Here is a 21,450-nt window from a genome sequence, read left to right as displayed (position 1 = left end):
ACTGGAGCTGAGGGACACTCCTAGCTGCCGGGGGAAGAACTCCTCCAGTGTGTGTGTGTGTGTGTGGGGGGGGGGGGGCAGGGGGAAGCAAAGGGAAAGGAAAGACAGATTCTGGTGGCAGGGGACTCATTTCTTAGAAGGACAGAGAGGGCAATCTGTAACAAAGACCTAAAGCGCCGAACTGTATGAGGTAATTAAGGAAAAGGACCTCCAAGGTAGTATTCTCAGGAATACTACTGGTACCTTGAGCCACATCAGAAAGGCAGAGGGAGATTAGGGAAGTAAACAAGTGGCTGAAGAGCTGGTGTAGTAAGGAGGAGTTTGGGCTCCTGGAGGACTGGGTCGACTACTACTCAGTCAGTCACCGGTACTATAAAAGGGACAGACTGCACCTAAATGAGGAGGGTGCAGATATGCTGAGAGTGAAGATGGCCAAAAAGTTAGAGGGGTTTTTAAACTAGGTGAAGGGGGAGGGTCCAGAGGTAGAGATAGTCAACACGGAACACATTCCAGGGGTACTATCCGGGGCATTAGTGGTAGCTTAACTAAAGCACATAAACCCAAGGTAAGTATAGTAACAAGTCCTAGTTGCAATCTCCGAACACCCAATAAGAGGATAGTACACGACCGGTCTAAACTATGTGGCATGTTCCCCAAAGCCAGGAGCCTGGCAGACAATATGGGTGAACTAGAGATACTTTTGTACGAGGAGGATTTCGATTTTGTGGGACCTGGTTCAACAGCTCTCATGATTGGCTGGCAACCATTCATGGGTATACCATTTATCACAGGAATAGAGATGGTAAAAAAGGGGGAGAGGTATGCCTATATATCAAAAATAATGTGTAAGTGAATGTGAGAGATGACATTACTAAGGGAGCTAGGGAGGAGGTGGAATCCTTATGGGTAAAGCTCCAAAGGGATGAAGCTAAGGGGAAAATAATACTGGGAGTATGCTATAGGCCCCCTAACCTGAGGGAGGACTGGGAGCCAGATCGCCTATCACAATTTGGATTAGCAGCAAGTATGGGAAGTGTTATAATGGGGGATTTTAATTATCCAGACGTAGACTGGGTGGAGGGAACCACACATTCGTCTAAGTCTCGCCAGTTCCTAAATGTATTGCAGGACAATTCCATGAGTCAGATGGTAGACGCACCAATAGAAATAAAGCGCTACTGGATCTACTGATTACCAACAATACAGACCTGCTTACGGATGTGGAAATACGGGGCAATTTAGGAAACAGCGATCATGGGTCAATTGGCTTCAGTATAAATCACACAGATAGGTAACATAAGGGGAATACAAAGACACTGTATTTCAAAAGAGCCAACTTCCCTTAACTATGAACCTTGCTAAAAGGCATAAATTGGGATAAAATCTTAGGAACAAAGAACACGGGGAAGAGATGGGTTTGCTTTAAGAGCATATTAAATAAGGGCATTAGCCAATGCATCCCATTGGGTAATAAATAAAAAAAAAACAAAGAAAAGCCCTGGATGGCTTAACTCCAATGTAAAAATGCATATAAAAGCAAAGGAGAAGGTCTCCAAAAAATACAGGGTTGAGGGATCATCAGCATTAAGACTTTATAAAGAATGCAACAGGAAATGTAAGGGTGCAGTTAGGGCGGCTAAAATGGAACAAGAAAGACATATAGCGGGGGAGAGCAAAAAAAAAAGACGGCTGAGACATTCGTGGACATCGCTGGACAAAGAGAGATCTCAGGTAAGTATCAGGGGGGCTGCTACACACAGAAAGGTTTTCATCTTAATGCATATAATGCAATAAGGAAAAAAAAACCTTCTGCCTTTACAACCCCTTTAACTAATACATAACTACATTTAATTGTGTATTTCATATTGGCCTGGAGCTCAGCTTAAATAAAAAAATGTAATTTAAAATTTTTCCCTGAGAATACTGCAATGCTCTTTATTGGAATTGGTAATATCTATTATTTAGTAAAGGAAATGTATATATGATGGGCAGCATTCGCATAATGTAACTGTGTATCTGCACTTCCAACATTTTCAATTGTATTACTGTTCTATATTGATTTTTGTACTGTTATAGAGAAAGGAATGGTTGGTGTTTTATCTGTAGTTAATATGTAAGAAACACAGAAAATCTGTAAAATACTAATCTGGCATAGTGATCATTGTAATGATTCAGATTTTTGGAATGTTTTATGTTTACCCGTCTAACAAAGCTTCTTTGAAATTTGCAGTTTCTTGGCAGTTTTCCTAGTTCACCTGTAGATGTATCCAGCCCTCTTCTGTAATCTGTCAATCATTAGGATACATATATAACTTCCGTAACAGATTTAGTCTATCAAATTTTTCATTCTTCCTGCAAGTCGTCAGCTTTAATTTTTTTAGCAGTTAAAGTAAAACCTCACTGATCAAGGTGTTGCCTCCCAAACACAAACAAATCTCTGAACTCCTTTGATTTTTCAACAAGAATCAGCCAAAATTTGAACTATATACATCCCATCTTTACATGTAGATTCTCACACCCTTGCTGCCCCTCTGAAAAGTGATCTGCAGTGGATCACTTTTCAGAAGGTGTTTGACAGGTGGTGTCACCATCTGTTTTAACCCTAAAAGGGCTGAATCACCACACCTGCAGAGCGCATACAACCTGGCTTTATACATCTAAATGGGTTGTGTATGGCAGTGGTACCACCCTGTGAATTTGACATGCGGTTTTATTTGTGGTGCGCCCACAAGCAAAGCATAGCTGTTACACCATGAGAGGCTGCATGCCTTTCTTTAGGAGGGCTTCAGGGAGAGCTTAAACCACGGCTTCGCTGCTTCCTTTTACACCCCACCCATGTGAACAAGCCCTTAGGCAGGCCAGGCATGGTTCGAATCTTGGTTGGTTGAGCAGGAACCAGCTGAAAAATTCAAACCATGTATGGGCAGGCTGAATGTACCAAGTTGATCAATCGATCACCTTGGGTACAACCAGCATGCTGGGTTTTACCTGCGATTAAGATTATGTATTATTCCTGAATTTGTGTCTATAAAACCCCATATACACTATCAGATTTTCTTCAGATTTTTTTCTTCAGATTTACCAAAACCATGTAGTACAAAGACCTGCCTGATTGCATACAAATTGAAACTCCTAAGGTTTGACCTCATATTATATGGTTTTCGTAAATCTGAAGGAAAAAAATCAGCAGAAAATCTGATAGTGTGTATGGGGCTTTAGGCATATATTAAGTTTCACTTTGAAAAAATCCCCCCTTTTTTTTATGGAAAAGAGATTTTTTTTTCCTAAATGCATTTTTTTCTGTTTCTTACAGTTTGTACTGGGACAGTGAATGGCCTCAGTGTTACGGGTGAGGCTGAATACCAGCATCTGACCTTGAAGAACATGTACAACAACTGTCATATCGTGATGGGTAACCTGGAGATTGTGCTGGTTGAGAACAATAAAGATCTGTCATTCTTAAAGGTGAGATTTAAAGAAGCAATACAAACACTGTCCAATTTGTGTTTTAAAGTAGAACTGAACCCAAAACGTGTTCTATGGCTTTGGCTGGAGAAGAGTTAACATCCCTCTGGGTGTTTTTTTTTATTTTTATGCTAATATTTTTGACTCACTGTTCCAAAGAAAACAGAAAATGAAATATTCACAAAATCCCAATCTTTGAATGTCATCACTGGAAAAGGTGTCCCCAGATCCCCCCTTTTCTACTGTTTGATGACAATTGTAACAAATTCAATTTCCTGTGCTTTTTGTTGTGCTGACAGTGGCTACAAGGCAAGAACTTGAAAGTGAATTTCCCTGAAAAAGATACAGACATCAATAAAAACCGGACAGCATTTCAAACCCTTCCACACTGTAGCCAAACCTGTTGACTGGTGTTTTACTTTAAAGCTGAGCTCCAGGATAAGCATATATTGTCTAAATGCAGGAGGCTTGTGTATCCTTACTTGAATCTTGGTGTGATTTGTATATTTTTTTCCAGATCTTTTCAGTGATCTGTTAAGAGACAACTCCTCTACTTCGCCTCCTATGCAGGATCGTCCTGTAATAAAGACCAATCACTGCTGCTCTCTCTTCTTGTGCAGGGTGACTGGTCTTGACTCCGCCTCCTCCTGTAGTTTTTTGCCGGAAGCCTGTAGTGGGTGGAGCCTGCAGTGCCCCTCTCACATGCCTGCTGTCTTTACAGGCACAGTGGTGATGTCACTGCTAACTTTACAAGGAAATAGTTGGGTTTGCAAAGGTATTTGGTGTGCACAAGGTGCGTTTATACCCAGAGTTCAGCTTTAAGTAAACTGTGGTCAGGAATTCCTAATAGAAAGTCATCTGTATTAATTTACTGGTTAAAATTGACGTATTCTGCAATTTAAATATGAAAGACCATATAGATTAGATATCACTCTCAATGTCAAATAAATAAATGTTGTAACCGCCTTATTAATGAGATTACACTTATATACAAGTAATTATAAATACTACTCAAGAAAATGGTAGGTGAACACACACCAATCCTAGTCTTTATACAGTAATGAGCATCGGGGCTTTTTTCAGAAACGCAGGAGAACGCAGTTCTGGCACCCCCAGCAATGAATGTATGTAGTGGCAAGGGGTGGTGGGGTGTGTTGGAGGGTCAGATGATGCTGGATACTGGGGATTCTATTGTCCCTGGGGAGATCTATTGTTGCAGTGGGGTCTAATGTTGGGGGTTCAGTTGTTGCTGGGGGGATCTCCTGTTGAGGGAGGGGTCTACCAATGCTGGCTGCTAGGAGATTTAATGTTGTTGGGGTGGTCTATTGTTGCTGAGGGGGATATATTGTTGCTGAGGGTATATTGTTGCAGGGGATCTATTGTTGTTGTGGTAGATCTGTTATTGCTGAGGGGGAAATATTGTTGGTGGGGATCAATTGTTGCTGGAGGATCTATTGTTAATGGGGATCTATTGTTGCTGGGGAGGTGACTGTTGTTGCGGGGGATTTATTGTTGTTACCTGCAGGGGATCTATTTTAGCATTTTTCCTGTTATCATTAACAAATTCTGTATAAATTACTTAGAACCACATAATGATTCTTGGTTCTCAGACCCCACACTGAGGCTCCTTTCATGTGTTTTAGCGCTAAAAATAGCACCTGTAAAGTGCCTAAAAAGTGCCTCTCGTGCCTCCCCAGTGTGAAAGCCCGAGTGCTTTCACACTGGGGCAATGCGTTTGCGGGACGGGAAAAAAAGTCCTGCAAGCAGCATCTTTGGGGCAGTGTGGGAGCGCTGTATACAGCGTTTCTAAACCGCCTTTGCCCATTCAAATCAATGGGCAGCGCTCCTGAAGCACTGCAACATGGGCGCTTTTAACCCTTTTTCGGCCGGGGCTGAAAATTGCCTCACTAGCCACCGAAAAGTGGAGCTAAAACGACAGTAAAGCCCTGCTAATACTAGCAGGGCTGTACCGCCAACAAACCCCCATTCCAATGTGAAAGTACCCTAAAAGAGGTGATACTAGGAGGTGGGTAGGGGGTGGAACCAAGGAACGGTACTAGGGGCTGGGTAGGGGGCGAAGACAAGGGGTGACTATGAAGGGGAGAGTACCCGCATCTATAATTTAAGAAAAAAAGCCCCGTTGAGCATTATTGTATAAAATACTGTAGAAAGTCTAAAGCCCCGTACACACGAGCGGACTTTTCGACATCCAAAGTCTGACGGAATGATTCCGTCAGACTTTTCGATCGTGTGTGGGCTGCAACGGACTTTTGATTCGCAAAAGTCTGACAGACTTTAGAAAATGGAACATGCTTCAAATTTTTCCGACGGAACTCCGCCGGACCCAGTTCCTACCGAAAAATTTGCTCGTGTGTATGCTATTCCGACGGACTAAAACCGACGCTAGGGCAGCTATTGGCTACTGGCTATGAACTTCCTTATTCGAGTCCAGTCGTACGTCATCACGTTCGAATCCGTCGGAGTTTGGTGTGATTGTGTGTGGCCAAGTCCGCTCATTCGAAAAGCCCGTCAGAACTCTTTCGGAACTCCGGCAGAACTCCGGCAGAACTCCTTCGGAAGTCTGTCGGACATAAGTCCGTTCGTGTGTACGAGGCTTAACTATTATTTCAATCTCACCATCTTCACCAGTAAGGTCTGCCTAATAAGCAGATTTTAGTGGAAGATACGAACAGATGTAGTTGAATGTGTCTCACAGCTTTTTTCATGTGGCATGTAGAGCAAAATCTATTGAAAATTTCTAATCTAAAGCCCCGTACACACGAGAGGACTTATGTCCGACAGACTTCCAAAGGAGTTCCGTCGGAGTTCTGCTGGAATTCCGACGGAGTTCTGACAGACTTTTCGGCCGAACGGACTTGGCCACACACGATCACACTAAACTCCGACGGATTCGAACGTGATGACGTACGACCCGACTCGAATAAGGAAGTTCATAGCCAGTAGCCAATAGCTGCCCTAGCGTCGGTTTTAGTCCGTCGGAGTAGCATACACACGAGCAGATTTTTCAAAGGGGACCGGGTCCAGCGGAGTTCCATCGGGAAAATTTGAAGCATGTTCCATATTCTAAAGTCCTTCGGACTTTGGTGAGTCAAAAGTCCGTTGCAGCCCACACACGATCGGATAGTCTGACGGACTCAGTCCTTCGGACTTTGGATGTTGAAAAGTCCGCTCGTGTGTACGCGGCATTACAGTTTAAGACCCTCATCTATTAAAATAAGTACTCTTACTAGTCTTTTTTAAACTTTTATATCACCCTATGGAAGATGAAGTGAATGTAGCACTTGATCCTATTGGAATCTGTCCTGCCGATGCCAAGCAGTGTGGATGGACAGTGTTCCATCTGCTGGCCGACCATGTGGCTAGAAAGGAGACAGAATTCTGAATGATATTTCTAGTGACTGGCAGCAGTGTCTGCTCTGGAGCCCAGCGCTGACATTCACAATAGATTGCACAGCCTGTGGCACTGTGCGTCTATCTGCGGCTGCTTGTAAACATATACAGCCCTGCCCTGTGGATCACACAGCCCTGCAGCGCTGAGTGACCTTTCACTTTTATGATTGAATGATCAGCGATGTGGGCCTGAGTGTCAGAAACCATGAAATCCGACCCGAGACAGAAGTACAGTTAAATCACAAAGTAAAAGAACAAACTTAGTCAAAACATAGCCAAAGTCCAGTAACCAGAACGGATAGTCAGCCAAGTCAGAAGTCAGGGATCAATGTGGAACAGCAAGCAGGATCTGGAGCCAGAAGGGATGTCAGCAAAGCACGTCTTACACTGGATCGCAGGAGATAGTTTCTGTGATGTTGACCAAGGCAAAGGCAGAGCTCCTCTGGACTGGATGGCTTAAGTAGGCAGGACTGACGAGCAGGATATCATCAACAGCTGAGTAACTGTTGAGAGATAGGAGCGGGCACTTAGCCGACAGCTGAGCGGCCAGCTCAGAGAAGGAAGGGCTGAGCCCAGCCCTGACACTGTGTAATGCACAGCACTGGTCCCAATAGCCCTGATCGCTCAATCATAATAGTGAGACATCACACATTACTGCGGGGACTGGGTATGTGCACAAGCATCAGCAGATAGATCACAAAGAGCCTCATAGCCAAGTGAATTTTCACTGTTATGAAAGAACTATCTGCGCTGTTGGGGCAAAACTGATTATTTATCCAGAATAGTAAAGGAACAGTCAGCTTAGAGAGGGGGAAGGGCTCGTTGTTGGCTGTAACCCCCACCACAGAAATGCCCATAATTTGGGTTTAAGACTGGGGTGGAGCCACAAACAGAAAAATAGGGTGCTATATGCTCTTGGTCCCCTTCAGGATTGAATAAAAGTTTAAAAAAAGAGTTCTTGCTTGCTTCTCATCATGCAACCAGTAGCTTTATTGAACTTTCCTTCATAGTAGTCACTTTTTTCACGCAGTATGTACTAAAGGTATGCTAAAATGACACTGTACTATTCACCCACAATACAGATGTCTGTTGTTTCATGTGTGAATAAATGGTTGGAAATGTTAGCCAGTTCACCGAGTTAGCACCTCCGTCACAGGAATGTTGCTCCCACCAGTCCTGTTTAACCAGCCTTCACAGAGGAATATTGCACAACTTGTTTCCCCTCCCTACTCCTCCCTACAGCTTAGAACAGGTAAAGTACAGCTCCAGCCAGTGGGAGAGGCTTCCCATCACTGCAGGTGAATACAGAAAGCCATAACCTGCACCACAGCAGTGCATTCCTAGAGTGTAACAATGCCACTTCAATCATCACTTATTGGTTGGATTCCATTTGCACAATGTACTTACATTAATATATTTGGTAGAATATTTATATTGGCGATAAGAGTTTAAGTGGGATGTATGCCAGGGTTGAAAAGTATAAAGAAGTGATTTTTGGCAACACCTCACCATTGCTTGGTTCTGGTGCAAGGGGTGGGTGGTTTCACTGAGTAGAAGGCAAGTACTGGATGCATATAATTTTAATTATTTCATTCTATTTTTTTTTACACGTTTTTAAACTTTTTTAACTATAGCAGGGTTTTTTTCGCTGTGGGGAGACAGTTCTGTCCCAGCCTCTGTACTCAGAGAAAGTGATGTGAATGTTTTAGACAATAATGTCTGGCCTCTGTGAATAGAAGCCTTAACAGTCTGACAAAACTTCCATAGTGTGCCATATTGGATGACGGCACAAGAGAAATTAATGCCTTCTTTCCATTAATGTACAACATCTAATTTTCTCATGCAGAGTTGTTATTATAGAATGACGAATGAATAGTGCAATGCCCTGTTTATGACCTTACTGCAATAAACTTTGCATGAAGATGCTAATGTGTGTTTCATTGTGTCTTTTTAGTCTATACGTGAAGTGACGGGGTACGTTTTGATCGCGTTGAACATTTTTCAATATCTGCCGCTAGACAACCTACGTGTGATTCGAGGACAAAGTCTGTATGAGGACAAATATTCCCTTTATATGACCCTTAATAACCAGGTTAATGGCACACGGGGCCTTCAGATGCTTGGCTTTCACCAGCTAACAGGTGAGCGAAATTGATCACAATAATGATCCAACAGCTTGGGATTTTAAGGGCGTATGTGTCTTATGGAGTAAGTTGGTAATTTATATTATAGGGAAAAATGGATAAATGGCTGCACACTCCGGAAGGATGCCAAAATCTTTATTGTCGTGATCAACAAATAAAAGCATATACAGCGCAGTGAACATCAGGAGATAAAAGCGGTAATGTGTTTCTCGCAGATAACCGCTTATGATTAACATTTTTATCTTCTGGTGCTCGCTGTGCCGTATATGCTTTTATTTGTTGTGCAGGACAATAAAGATTTTGGTATCCTTCGGGAGCCATTCATCCATTTTTCCCCTGTTGATCTCGAAGGCGAGCCGGAGGGGGGGCACTTCTGCTTTGGATGCAACACTAGACTTGCAGCACTTACACCTTGAGCTGTGTTTCCTCATCATTGGACTAATTTATATTATAGTTTGTTTGATGTAACAGTTCAGAAATATAGGTCTATAGCAGTGATGGCGAACCTTGGCACCCCAGGTGTTTTGGAACTACATTTCCCATGATGCTCAACTACACTGAAAAGTGCATGAGCATCATGGGAAATGGAGTTCCAAAACATCTGGAGTGCCAAGGTTCACCATCACTGGTCTATAGTATATTAGCCTGAGCAGATGTTTGCGGTTTTGTTTTTTAAAGTAAAATAATGTACAATCAAGCAAATGGAAAATACTTTCATTTTCCCCCTCATCGTGCATTTAAAATGAAAGTAAACCCGATTCATGAAATTTGACCTGGGCACATTACATAGTTACATTGGGGGTTATTTACAAAAGGCAAATCCACTTTGCACTGCAAGTGCACTTGAAAGTGCAGTCGCTCTAAATCTAACGGGTAGATCTGAAATGAGGGGAAGCTCTGCTGATTTTATCATTATTATTATTATACAGGATTTATATACCGCCAACAGTTTGCACAGCGCTTTACAACATGAGGGCAGACATTACAGTTACATTACAATTTGGTACAAGAGGAGTCAGAGGGCCCTGCTCGTTATCATCCAATCATATGCAAGCTAAAATGCTGTTTTTTATTTTCCTTGCATGTCTCCCTCGGATCTACGGCGACTTTACTTCCAAATGCACTTTTAGTGCACTTTCAAGTGCACTTGCAGTGCAAAGTGGATTTCCTTTAGTAAATAATCCCCATAGTTACATAGTTAGTAAGGTTGAAAAAAGACACAAGTCCATCCAGTTCAACCATAAAAATAAATAAATAAATAAAAAATAATATCAAACAGTCCCATATACCCAATTCTATGCCCAGAGTTGATTGAGAGGTAGGCGAAAAACCCCAGCAAAGCATGCTTCAATTTGCTACAGGGGAAAAATTCATTCCTGACCCCCTGAAGAGGCAATTGGATTTTCCCTGGATCAACTTTCCTATGTTAGTACCCAGTTATATTGTGTGCATTTAGGAAAGAATACAGGCCTTTCTTAAACCATCTAATCACATTAATCTGCAATGTATACTCATCTGTCTCCTAAACACTGAGTCCCATGTATTTCTGCTGTTTCCTTGCTCTGTTATCAGCATGATATCTTCTGACAAGTTCTCTGTCAACCAAGATAAAACCAGCCTGAAATTTGTGTCGGGTGGGTGCTATAAATAGATTAGCAAAGTATCATCTGATGCTTGTAACTTCACTGGGTATATGTGAGGGTTTACATCCACTTTAACCCCCCTGACGGTGTTCCCGAGTCTGACTCGGGGTGGATTTTTCATACCAAAAGCGGTATCCCCGAGCCAGACTCGGGACTGCATCGCTGGATCCAGGAGGAGGTTTACTTACCTTCTCCCTCGGATCCAGCGTTGTCTCCCCGCTGTACGAGCGAGCCGTGTCTCGCTCGATGCATTACATCGCCGATCTCCGTGCCCTGCGAGCGTTGCGACGCACGGGCACGGAGATCGGCGCCAAATTCAAAAAGTGAAACAAACAGTAAACATACAGTATAATGTAATCTTACAGATTACATTGCTGTATGTAAATATTTCACATCCCCGTTGTCCCTAGTGGTCTGCCCAGTGTCCTGCATGCACTTTTATATAATAAAAAATGTTCTTTATGCCTGGAAACTGGGGATTGTCCATAGCAACCAAACTGTCATTTTACATCAAAAATGATTTTAGACCAGCTAGAAAACAGCGATAATAAATTAGAATCACTCGCAGAATTGAGCGATAGCGATTTGTGGGGAGATCCGTCATCAAATACTGAAAAGTAATGACAGTGACAATTCTGCAACTGAGCAAATTTCAGTGTTTTTGATTTGATTACATTATTGAATAATTTTTATTATTGTTATATTATTATTTGGTACAATTATTTATAATTATTTATTATATTATAATTTATGATTTAATTTTTCAAACTTTATCATACCCGGGATGTCTGCTAGACTCTGGTTTGGACAGATTTAAGAGAGTTATTCCTAAGAATTGCAGGACTACAATATAAAACGCCAAATTTTCATGCAAAATAATGGTACCGCTTTTAGCACCTAAAATCCGAAATAATCGTACCGCCAGGGAGGTTAAGTTAACTTGTCAAACTTTAGATGAATTAGAGGGCACATATCAGAATATTCTCATTAATAAAAAAGTATGTGCTGCACTTAATTCTAAGTACATTTGCACTACAGTTTTCTCTTAGTTCCCCTGCAAAGTCCCCAAAATAACTGTTGAGCTAGCCTAATGCATCTTCCTATGATGGTGTGGCCACAATGCTGCATTGCGCCTGAATTTAGAGCAGAGTTGCCACTAGTATAGGCTTTGTCTGCTTGAACTACAATCAGACGAAATATTGAGGGGTGCTGGCTTTCATCATTGTCACTACCCATGGATTGACAGCACTGCCCTTTGACTTGATCGCTCCGTTGATCCCCGCTGAGCAGGCGCATTACAGATCCGTCTGTGCTCACTGTGTAGGGACGGACCCGTCAGAGCTCCGCTGTCTTTTATGATGAGATGGAAAATGGACAGCCTGTGCGTTTTCATCCGATCCACTGGACGGATGATGAATGTATCCCCATCCGTCTGTTTTGAGCGGATCTTGTCGGATTGGATGGCAGGCGGGTGTCAGTGGACACATCTCCGCTGATATCCGCCTGCCCATAGAAGTCAGTGGGTGGCTCTCTCAGTTCTGCCTGAAAAACTGAGCGGCAAATCTTTGCAGGCTGATCGTGTGAAAGGGGCCTAAAAGTGGAATTAAACCCTCCTATTCTTTACAGCCAAAGAAGCTGCTTATGTTTGATCTGCAACTGCCATGGTGCTGCACATGTGATTAGTTATGACACCAGCCATTTGATGGTTTGACAGTTGGGTTGAGGACATAAGCAAATATGACAGTTAGCAATCCTGTCATTCCAGGAATGTAACTGTTTTTTGAAACCATTAAATCGATGGGTTTAGTTCCGCTTTATGATTTACTGCTGTTCAGGGGCTCTGGGCTTCAGCAAAATGGAAGCCTCCGGCAAGAAGAAACAGCAGCAATGCTGGAGACACTTTACAGCACAAATGAATTTTGGTGGCTTAATTATTAATGTGTCCTTGCTAAAGAACATTACTTTTTATCAAGTTGTTATGGGTAAAGTTCCGCTTTAAGAGCAGTTTTGACTGGCCTAAAGCCACGGATTTCAGGATTTCATGGAGTGACGTACAACACCCCCCCCCCCCCCCGATAAACCAGTTGAAATCCAAGCTTGGGTGAACCCCTATTCTTCCCACTGTCCACCATCCTCGATCGAGGAAGTTAGGCTGAAGATTGTCAGCTGAATAGTGACTGTATCCAGTCAAATGTAGTGACTGTTCAGCTATTCTGAAAGCCACAGGTTCTGCCTGTCAGGAAACAATAGCTTGTAGAAGAGATTCATCCATCCACACTGTTTAGCATGAATGGGAGACTCGCATGAAATCTGGTATGGCCAGCTTTAGGCTCCATGCATACGAACATTTTTTTAAGCTAGCAGTTTTTTGAGCATTTTATTTTCTGCTCCTAGAAGCTAATAGTGTTATCCTATGTGACCATGCAGGCTATTTTATGCTAGAAGCGTTTTTCAAGCTTCAGTGTTTAGGAGCAGAAAAAAAATGTTTTTGTAGCATTTTTGGGAGCGTTTTCCTGGCAGAAAAAAATGCCTTACCCTCCTAAATGTTTCCAAGCAACATCCACATGAAACTGACCCCCAACTTTAGAGATGGTTTATTCTTCCAAAGCAAATACTGCTTTGCGTTCTGTTCCTCACTAGTGTTCCAATGTTTCTCTTCCTCACTCAGCTAATGTGCCCCTAAGTGTTCTTCGATATGGGCAGGGGAGGGGTAAACAAGGATGTTTGTAGACACCCAACATGCTCCTTATCAACCGGTAATGTTATTGGATGCTAGCAGGCCAGTGGTTAGAAGGTTGGAATAGTGCACAATAAAAACCTGTGGCTTTGTGTAACTAAAAGGCAGGCTTGATACACCCGCTGGTATGTATAAAACGATGAGAAAATTTTAGGCATTTTTCGAAGGCACCCCTGGAAAAAAATGGAAGGCACCCCAGGGTGCCTGGACTCCCTGGCTGAAAAAGTCTGCTTTAACCACTTCCCTACCAGCTCATGCCGATATACGGTGGCAGGATGGCTCTCCTGTGCGAATCAACGTATATAAATGGCAGGTCCTTTAAGAGCCATAGCAGGGGCACACCCGCTGCACAGTTGGGGTGCCCAATGCACGTGGCTGGCGGGCAGATCGCCGCTGGCCACCCGTAATCGCGGGCATGAGAGCCAGGATGAGGATTGGTATGTGTAAACACACAAATCCCTGTTCTGACAGGGGAGGAGAAACAGATTGTCTGTTCCTACTAAGTAAGAACAACGACCTGGCTCCTCCTCTAGTCAATCACATCCCCTCACAGTTAGAACATACTCAGGAAACTCCCCCTAGTGTTACCCCCTTCCCTACCAGTGACATTACATAGTAATCAGTGCATTTTTATAGCTCTGATCACTGCATAAATTTCAATGGTCCTAAAAAATGTCAAAAGTGTTTGATCTGACCCCTACAATGTTGCAGTCTCGTTAAAAATCGCAATTACTAGTAAAAAAAAAAAAAACTCATAAATCCATTCTCTATTTTGTAGACGCTATAACTTTTGCACAAACTAATCAATATACGCTTATTGCAATTTTTTTTAACCAAAAATATGTAGAAGAATAAATATTGGCCTAAACTGATGAAGACATTTTTTCATTAAATTTTTTGGGGATATTTACTATAGTAAAAAATAAAAAATAATAATTTTTTTTCTCAAAATTGATGCTCTTTTTTAATTTATAACACAAAAAAATTAAAACTGCAGAGATGACAAATACCACCAAAAGAAAGCTCTATTTCTGGGGAAAAAAGGACGTCAGGGTGCAACGTCGCACGACTGCACAATTGTCAGTTAAAGTGACGCAGTGCCGTATCTCAAAATTAAGGGGGCAAATCCTTGTGAGGTTGAAGTGGTTAAAGTACTGTTTTATTTTTTAGTGTCAGACAGTTGCATTCATTTGGTGTTTGGCTTGCCCATTAGAACTAGTCAATTTTAAAGGAGCTGATTTAACCACTGGAATTTTTTTTAAAACCACCACGTTACAGTTTAAGGCTCCATGCACTCTATAAGCTAAAAAATGGCAGAAAAATGCTGGATGAAAAACTCTCATAGTAAAATTTTTGTGCCAGCTTAGCAGCGTTCAGCGGCCTTTTTCTGCTAGAAAATCACTCCCAAGAACGCAAAGAAATCGTTTTTTTTTCTGCTCCTAGAAGCTGAAGCTTCAAAAACACTTCTAAATACATTTCCGAGAACAGTGAGGGTTGTTGAGATGACAAACCGACATGCCTAATGAGTTCAAAATCCTACAATAACCTCTGTATGTGGGAGTCGCATTCTGTAGCCGCTCTAATTCTGCGACTGACCAGCACGCAGTGACCTCAGTACTCCTTCGTAGCAGCAATCCTCACATTATGTTTATGCAGCAACACCCTGATGGACTTTGGCCAGTGTTTTGGCCTTTATTGCTTTACTACTAGTGGCGGCATGCCAATACTATTGTGTTGTTCACATTACCAGACAAACAGATAAAATATGAACCTGGGTCTATCTGGATAGGTGCACTGGTTATACAGGTTTCAGAGTTACGCAAACACAACACAATCACAATAGAACTTACACTTTCCCAGGTCTTAATCAAATCTCTGTAAAGGATCCTGATCACCCTCTGTAGATCACTTTGACTTATAGCTAGGTTACAGGGGAGGCAGTCATGTTGGACAATAAATATGGCAGAACTCTTCTACAGTTATAAAACACTTTATTATTTCTAAACACCTAAAGCCACTGAAGCTCTCTTTGCTAACTTAGATGGCGACTTTTTTATGTGCACGCACAAAAAAAGGAACGCAGAGTATAAGCAGGTAGGCCTTGGCTTTTAAACGATACTCAATTGGTACTAAGGTGCCCAAAGTGTGCCAGGAAAATATCCCCCACACCATTACACCACCACCAGCCTGAACCGCTGATACAAGACAGGATGGATCCTCTCCCATCCTCTGGAACTCCCTGCCCCAGTCTGTCCGATCAGCCCCTACCCTGTCCACCTTTAGGAGTTCCCTGAAAACTCATTTATTCAGGGAAGCCTATCCCACACCCACCTAACAACTGTCCCCGAGCCACCCAATCAAATCATTCTCTGCAGCTATCACCTTTTGTACCACCACCCCCTCCCTTTAGAATGTAAGCTTTACAAGCAGGGCCCTCCTGTAACTTTTGTATTGTACTGTACTGTAATTGTGTTGTCCCCCCTATACATTGTAAAGCGCTGCGTAAACTGTTGGCGCTATATAGATCGTGTATAATAATAATGGATCCATGCTTTCATATTGTTTATGCCAAAGTCTGACCCTACCATCTGAATGTCGGAGCTGAAATCCAGACTCATCAGACCAGGCAATGTTTTTCCAATCTTCTATTGTCCAATTTTGGTGAGCCTGTGCAAATTGTAGCCTCAGTTTCTTGTTCTTAGCTGACAGGAGTGGCACCCGGTGTGGTCTTCTTCTGCTGTAGACCATCTGCTTTAAGGTTCGATTTGTTGTGCATTTAGAGATCGTATTCTACATACCTTGATTGTAACGAGTGGTTATTTGAGTTACTGTTGCCTTTCTATCAACTCAAACCAGTCTGCTCATTCTCCTACAAGGTATTTTTGTCCATACAACTGCCGCTCACTGGATATTTTCTCTTTTTTGGACCATTCTCTGTAAACCCTAGAGATGGTTGTGTGCGAAAATCCCAGTAGATCAGCAGTTTTTGAAATACTCAGACCAGCTAATCTGGCACCAAAAACCATGCCACGTTTAAATTTACATACCAAGCAATTGAACAGGTGTACCTAATAAAGTGTCCAGTGAGTATATGTTGCTGTATTAGCACATCACTTAGCAGGAACCAGTAACAAAACTGCAAGAAACATCTACTTTTATCATCAGACATTCTCTGCTAATTTGCCTTTTCTTTTAATATTGGTCCCAGAAATCCTGGCTGGAGGCATCCATATTATCAATAATGAACAGCTGTGCTACACGGATACCATTGACTGGAAAGATATCATCCGGGATCCAAAGGCGCAGGTTGAAATTGAGGATAATGCTAAAACCTGTAAGTCTTGGCATGGGCAAACAGAAATGTATTTATTTTTATCCTGTTGATATAATGTCCAAACAACGCATGCATACACAGATGTAAAATATGGTACTAACACATTCATGAGTATAAAAACCCATAAATGAGTTCTATAAACTAACAAAAAACATCTGCTTTAAAGTAAACCTGTGCTCACCCTGAAGCTATGTACTCTATTTTGGTGCTAAAGACAATGGGCAGTTGTCTCCCCAACACTTGTTCTAGGGGAGACATCTGTTAGTCTATAGCTATCCATACTCCAAGAAAGCTTTGAATGGTAACATATAGCTTTGCACCATGAGTCACGTCTTGGCATTTCATACATGTATTTATACACCGTACCTAACCTTTCTAGCATGCATACAGCACAGAATATCTTGAGGCGAAGATGTTAAATCCCAAATGAACTACTAAATTTCAGTTTAAATCAGCTTAATACACTCCAGGTGCATCAAAAATGCATGCAAAGTATTACAGTTTGTTTTCTTTAGAAAGCAGCCACAGCCTGAATAAAAAACACTGTCCACTGCCAGCAAGCTTAAAGCGGGAGTAAACCCAGTTTCAAAATACACTTACATTCCCGGCATGCCGACACTTTCACATTGGTTGTGCTCTCAACCAAACTTTCAAACCATCCAATGTCTGGTTTCATAACTGATCACATGTGCGTCATTATGGTAGTTGAAGAATCATTAGAGGCCAAGATGGCAGCTTCCTTGACTGAAAACGATAGAAGGGTTTACTTCCACTTTAAATAAAAAAAGACCCTTTCTCACTGCAGGAAAGCAGTGGTCACTCTGCACAGGTCTGCTGAGTCTGACCTTTAGCTCTGTAACTAGCAAAGGTCCTACTCCATGAACCCTAGATTTTACTCAACAGGGGACATGTCACACATCTGCAGAGAGACCACATAGAGTAAGGTGACCAGATTTTTTTAATGAAATCCGGGGACATATTTTTTTTTTTACTAGTAATGGTGGCAGTTAGCGACTCTCTGCCCGTCACCACCGCCGCCCGCCTCACAGCCTGTCAAGTCTTACTCTCCGAGCCTTGGCTACTACTGGGTGGGGAGGCTCAGGGAAGGCAAGGAGATGGGCAGGGGACTTGAGCCAAGGCAGAAGAACATGCGAGCAGGAGCGGAACAGGCATGCACCCGAAACTGAAGAAATATTCTCTCCGCTCTGACCAGCACATGATCATTAGAAAGGGGCACAGATAATGAAAAAATACACCCCTCCCCCTAAGCTAGTAGGAGCGGAAGAGTGCGGGGGGGGGGTGTAATTCAGATTTTTTTTTTTTATTCTGCACTGACTGTCTTTGAAATTGCCCCAGCCCCTGTTCAAATGCAATCAAAACCGGAGACAGACTTGGTTCGAGTACAGTGTCCTCAATCCGGGGACTGTCCCCGGAAACCGGGGATGTCTGGTCACCCTAACATAGAGCGAAGGTCCTTCTCTCCAACGTGCTGGCAGACTTTCTACTCAGGCTGTGGCTTCTTTCTCCAGAAATGAACTGTAAGACATTTTACACCTTTTGTTTTCATATCCCTGGAATGTATGCAACTGATTTCAACTGAAAGTTCAGTTGAGCATAAAAAAATAAAAAAATCATGTAATTGTAAATATGTTTGTTACTGACCACAGTTTCACTACTTTAAATATAAATAGCAACCGGAGCGGAGCAGAAGGTTAGTTACAACACAACACCGAGTCTGTTACTATGTCTCCCTGGAGTGTCTGCATCCACCACACTAAATAACTTGGCAGCCTCACTTGAGACTTGGCCAGATGTCTTATCAATAAGATTACAACTGGATGGCAAAGTTCTCCACAGTGAGACGTGTGAACCCTCATGCAATGTGTTAGGTGTCAAGAGAAACAACCTCCACCCCTTGTCCCTGATTGATACCAAAATGTATTTGATTTCTGTGTCCGAGAAATTATAAATATATAAAAAATTAGTGTAAGGCTATGTACTTCCATAGTTACATAACTCTGTTTAAGCATAATGGCAGCCCAAGATTGCAGAAGACGCCACGTACAGAGCCTGCCGTTTTTAAGTACCATTATTTATTGGCTAGGTGGTCCCTTTTACCCCTAGCCCCAGAACTATTTATCATAAAGGGTTTTGCAGACCATGGCATGGTCTGTATACTGTATCTGTTCAAGGTCAGCGCATCAGAAAGTACTGAAGCCATTGGATCACCATGACAGTTAGGCTACTAACATTTCCTAACATTTCCAGAAGGAAATGACTGCAATGGCAACCCCCCGTATTTTTCTAGTACAGGTCTACTGGAAGTCTGACCGTAATAAAATGCTGCATGTAAAATGCCATAACTTGTGAATAGTCAGTCCGCTATACCCACCTTCAACTGCAAGGGGGTGAGGGCAGAACTGGGATGAGGTCCTGTGGCACTCAAGACAGCTATGCCAAAGTGCATCACCTTCCTACCCCAGGTTTTTAGTTAAGTGCTGCAAACATATGAACACATATATAAAAAGTTTACATACGAACAGTAAGAAGAAAAAAATAGCGAGTATTGGTGTTAAAGTGATTGTTACCCCTCCCCCCCCCCCCCAAAAAAATGATGCCCCTGTCTCTTGAAGGTTCAAGCTGTAGCATAGTGCTTTTGCCTTTTCAATCGCCCCCTGCCATCTACTACAGTACCTGGCTGATCCTGTCTGGTCCTGAATTCCCCTCTGTGAGCTGACCACATTTATCATGGCCATGAAAGCGTGGTCAGTTTACATGCCTCCATCATAACAGCTCTCTCCTGTGCATCTCAGCATCTCCCCCCTCCTTCTTCCTCTCCCTGTCAGTTCCGTAGTCAGCAGTGAGTATACGATCCTCCACACCCTTCCCCTCCCCTCTTCTCTCCTCCTCACCTTCCCCTCTCCTCCCCGCTTCTCCCATCTCCTTCTCCTCTCCCCTCCTGCTGCTTTTTCACCTGTAAAATGTTACTGCCAATTCCTGCCAGCCTCTTTGCAACTAGAATATGTACTAGACCGTGTGTGTGTGTTTTTTTGTTTTTGTTTTTTTAATTCTGCAGCTAAATACTTTGTTCACATCACTGATGTGCGGTCACGTGACCGCCCGGCTGATGTCAGAGGGGAAACTCAGCCACTCTCAAGGTAATCTGTTCATTGGGGAGGGAGAACATTGGGCAGTCACGTGACTGCACATCAGTGATATAAAAAAAAGGTATTTAGCTGCTGAATTAAAAAAAAAAAAAAAAAAAACACACTGTGTAGTATACCTTCTTATTGCAAAGGGGCTGTCAGGAATTAATATTGGCCTTAACAACCCCTTTAATAAAAACTTCTTAGGGTTATCAAAAAATTGAACTACAAATTTTAGGATTATTAAACTAGATGTAGATAAAAAATTTTAATTTGTGACTTGTCTCTTTTATAAAGGCACAAGACTCATGTTTCTGGTACAAAACATTTGTTGGATTCAGTGCTATAAATATGACTAAATAAGAAATTTAAAAGGTTACATACAAATGAGAAAAAAATAAACCAGTAATAAATAAAAACAAAAGGCTTAGGGAAGAAGGAGGTTAAGGAGTTAATTAAAACTAATAAGTATAACAAAGGACTCATAAAAGGCTAAATTGTTATTTAAAAGAAAGAAAAAAAAACTATTTTTTAAATCTATTTTTACATTAACGTATAACAGTAATTTCAGAAATGAATACAGAGACCTATTTTAGGCCCCATTCACCTCTCAACATTTTGTAGCTTTAGGCCTGATTCACAACTATGTAGGTTGCAGTTTGCATATTCCGGGTGCATTTTGCATTTTTCAATACACATTTTTGATCCATTAAAGTCTGTGGAACCAAAAGTCAGGAAAAAATTTCTGGCCCTTTCCATAAAATGCACAGATGTGAACTACATCCATAGGAAACCATGTTAAATTTATTTTAGTGTGTTTCTGCAAAACTGAAAATGCACTAAAAAATGCATGGGTGTGAACCAGGCCTGAAGCTCAAACATGGAGGAGAAAAAATAAATTATTCTCTATGGGAATGGTTCATATTTCCACTCCAAATTGCATGAAGCCTGAAGTTCTGCAGCATTTACAGAGTACACAGGGAGAGCATCACAGTATAATCTGCAGGACTAATGCCGTGTACACATGACCGGACTTTCCGGCAGAAAAGGTCCCACGGAATAATTTCATCGGATATTACCATCGTGTGTGGGCTTCATCTGACTTTTTTTTCAAAAATTCTGATGGACCTATCGGGAAAACCATTCGTCTGTATGCTATTCCGAAGGACCAAATAAGATGCAAGGGCAGCTATTGGCTACTGGCTATTGAACTTCCTTTTCTAGTCCCGTCGTACGTCATCGCGTTCTAAACTAACGGACTTTGATGTGATCTTGTGTAGGCAAGTCCGTTTCAGCGGAACTCCATCGGAAAGACTGTCAAGAGTTTATTCTGACGGAATGTTCAGCTGTGTGTGCGCGGCATAAGCTGTGAGTTTGACAGCTTGGTCATGTATGGTTCAGGGGATGGCTGGGTACTACAGAGTCAGGAAAGTGCCTCCACAGCACCACTCCCCAGATAGGTGTCTTTCTTGCCTGTGCCTGGCGCTGGGTGTGGGAAATGTGAAATTACTTCTGGTAAAGTGGGACAAACAATACAAGGTCATAAACAGAGAGAACATTTCCATTATAC

At 42.2% G+C, this 21,450-nt stretch overlaps 1 protein-coding gene across 1 annotated transcript in view; it reads left to right on the top strand.

Moving 5' to 3' along the window:
- ERBB3 (erb-b2 receptor tyrosine kinase 3) overlaps positions 1-21,450 on the top strand; it is a 138,082-nt gene that overhangs the window by 59,570 nt on the left and 57,062 nt on the right. The window contains exons 2-4 of the mRNA XM_077483411.1: positions 3,314-3,465; positions 8,831-9,017; positions 16,609-16,734. Coding sequence (XP_077339537.1) covers positions 3,314-3,465; positions 8,831-9,017; positions 16,609-16,734 — 465 coding nt within the window. The remainder of the gene's footprint in view (positions 1-3,313; positions 3,466-8,830; positions 9,018-16,608; positions 16,735-21,450) is intronic.

Source organism: Lithobates pipiens, unplaced genomic scaffold (assembly GCF_037356315.1).
Source record: "Lithobates pipiens isolate NorthernLeopardFrog02 unplaced genomic scaffold, aLitPip1_a1.2 Scaffold_16, whole genome shotgun sequence".
Classification (NCBI taxonomy): domain Eukaryota; kingdom Metazoa; phylum Chordata; class Amphibia; order Anura; family Ranidae; genus Lithobates; species Lithobates pipiens.
Note: the sequence above shows the minus strand (reverse complement) of the source record. Positions and strands in the feature narration are given on the sequence as shown.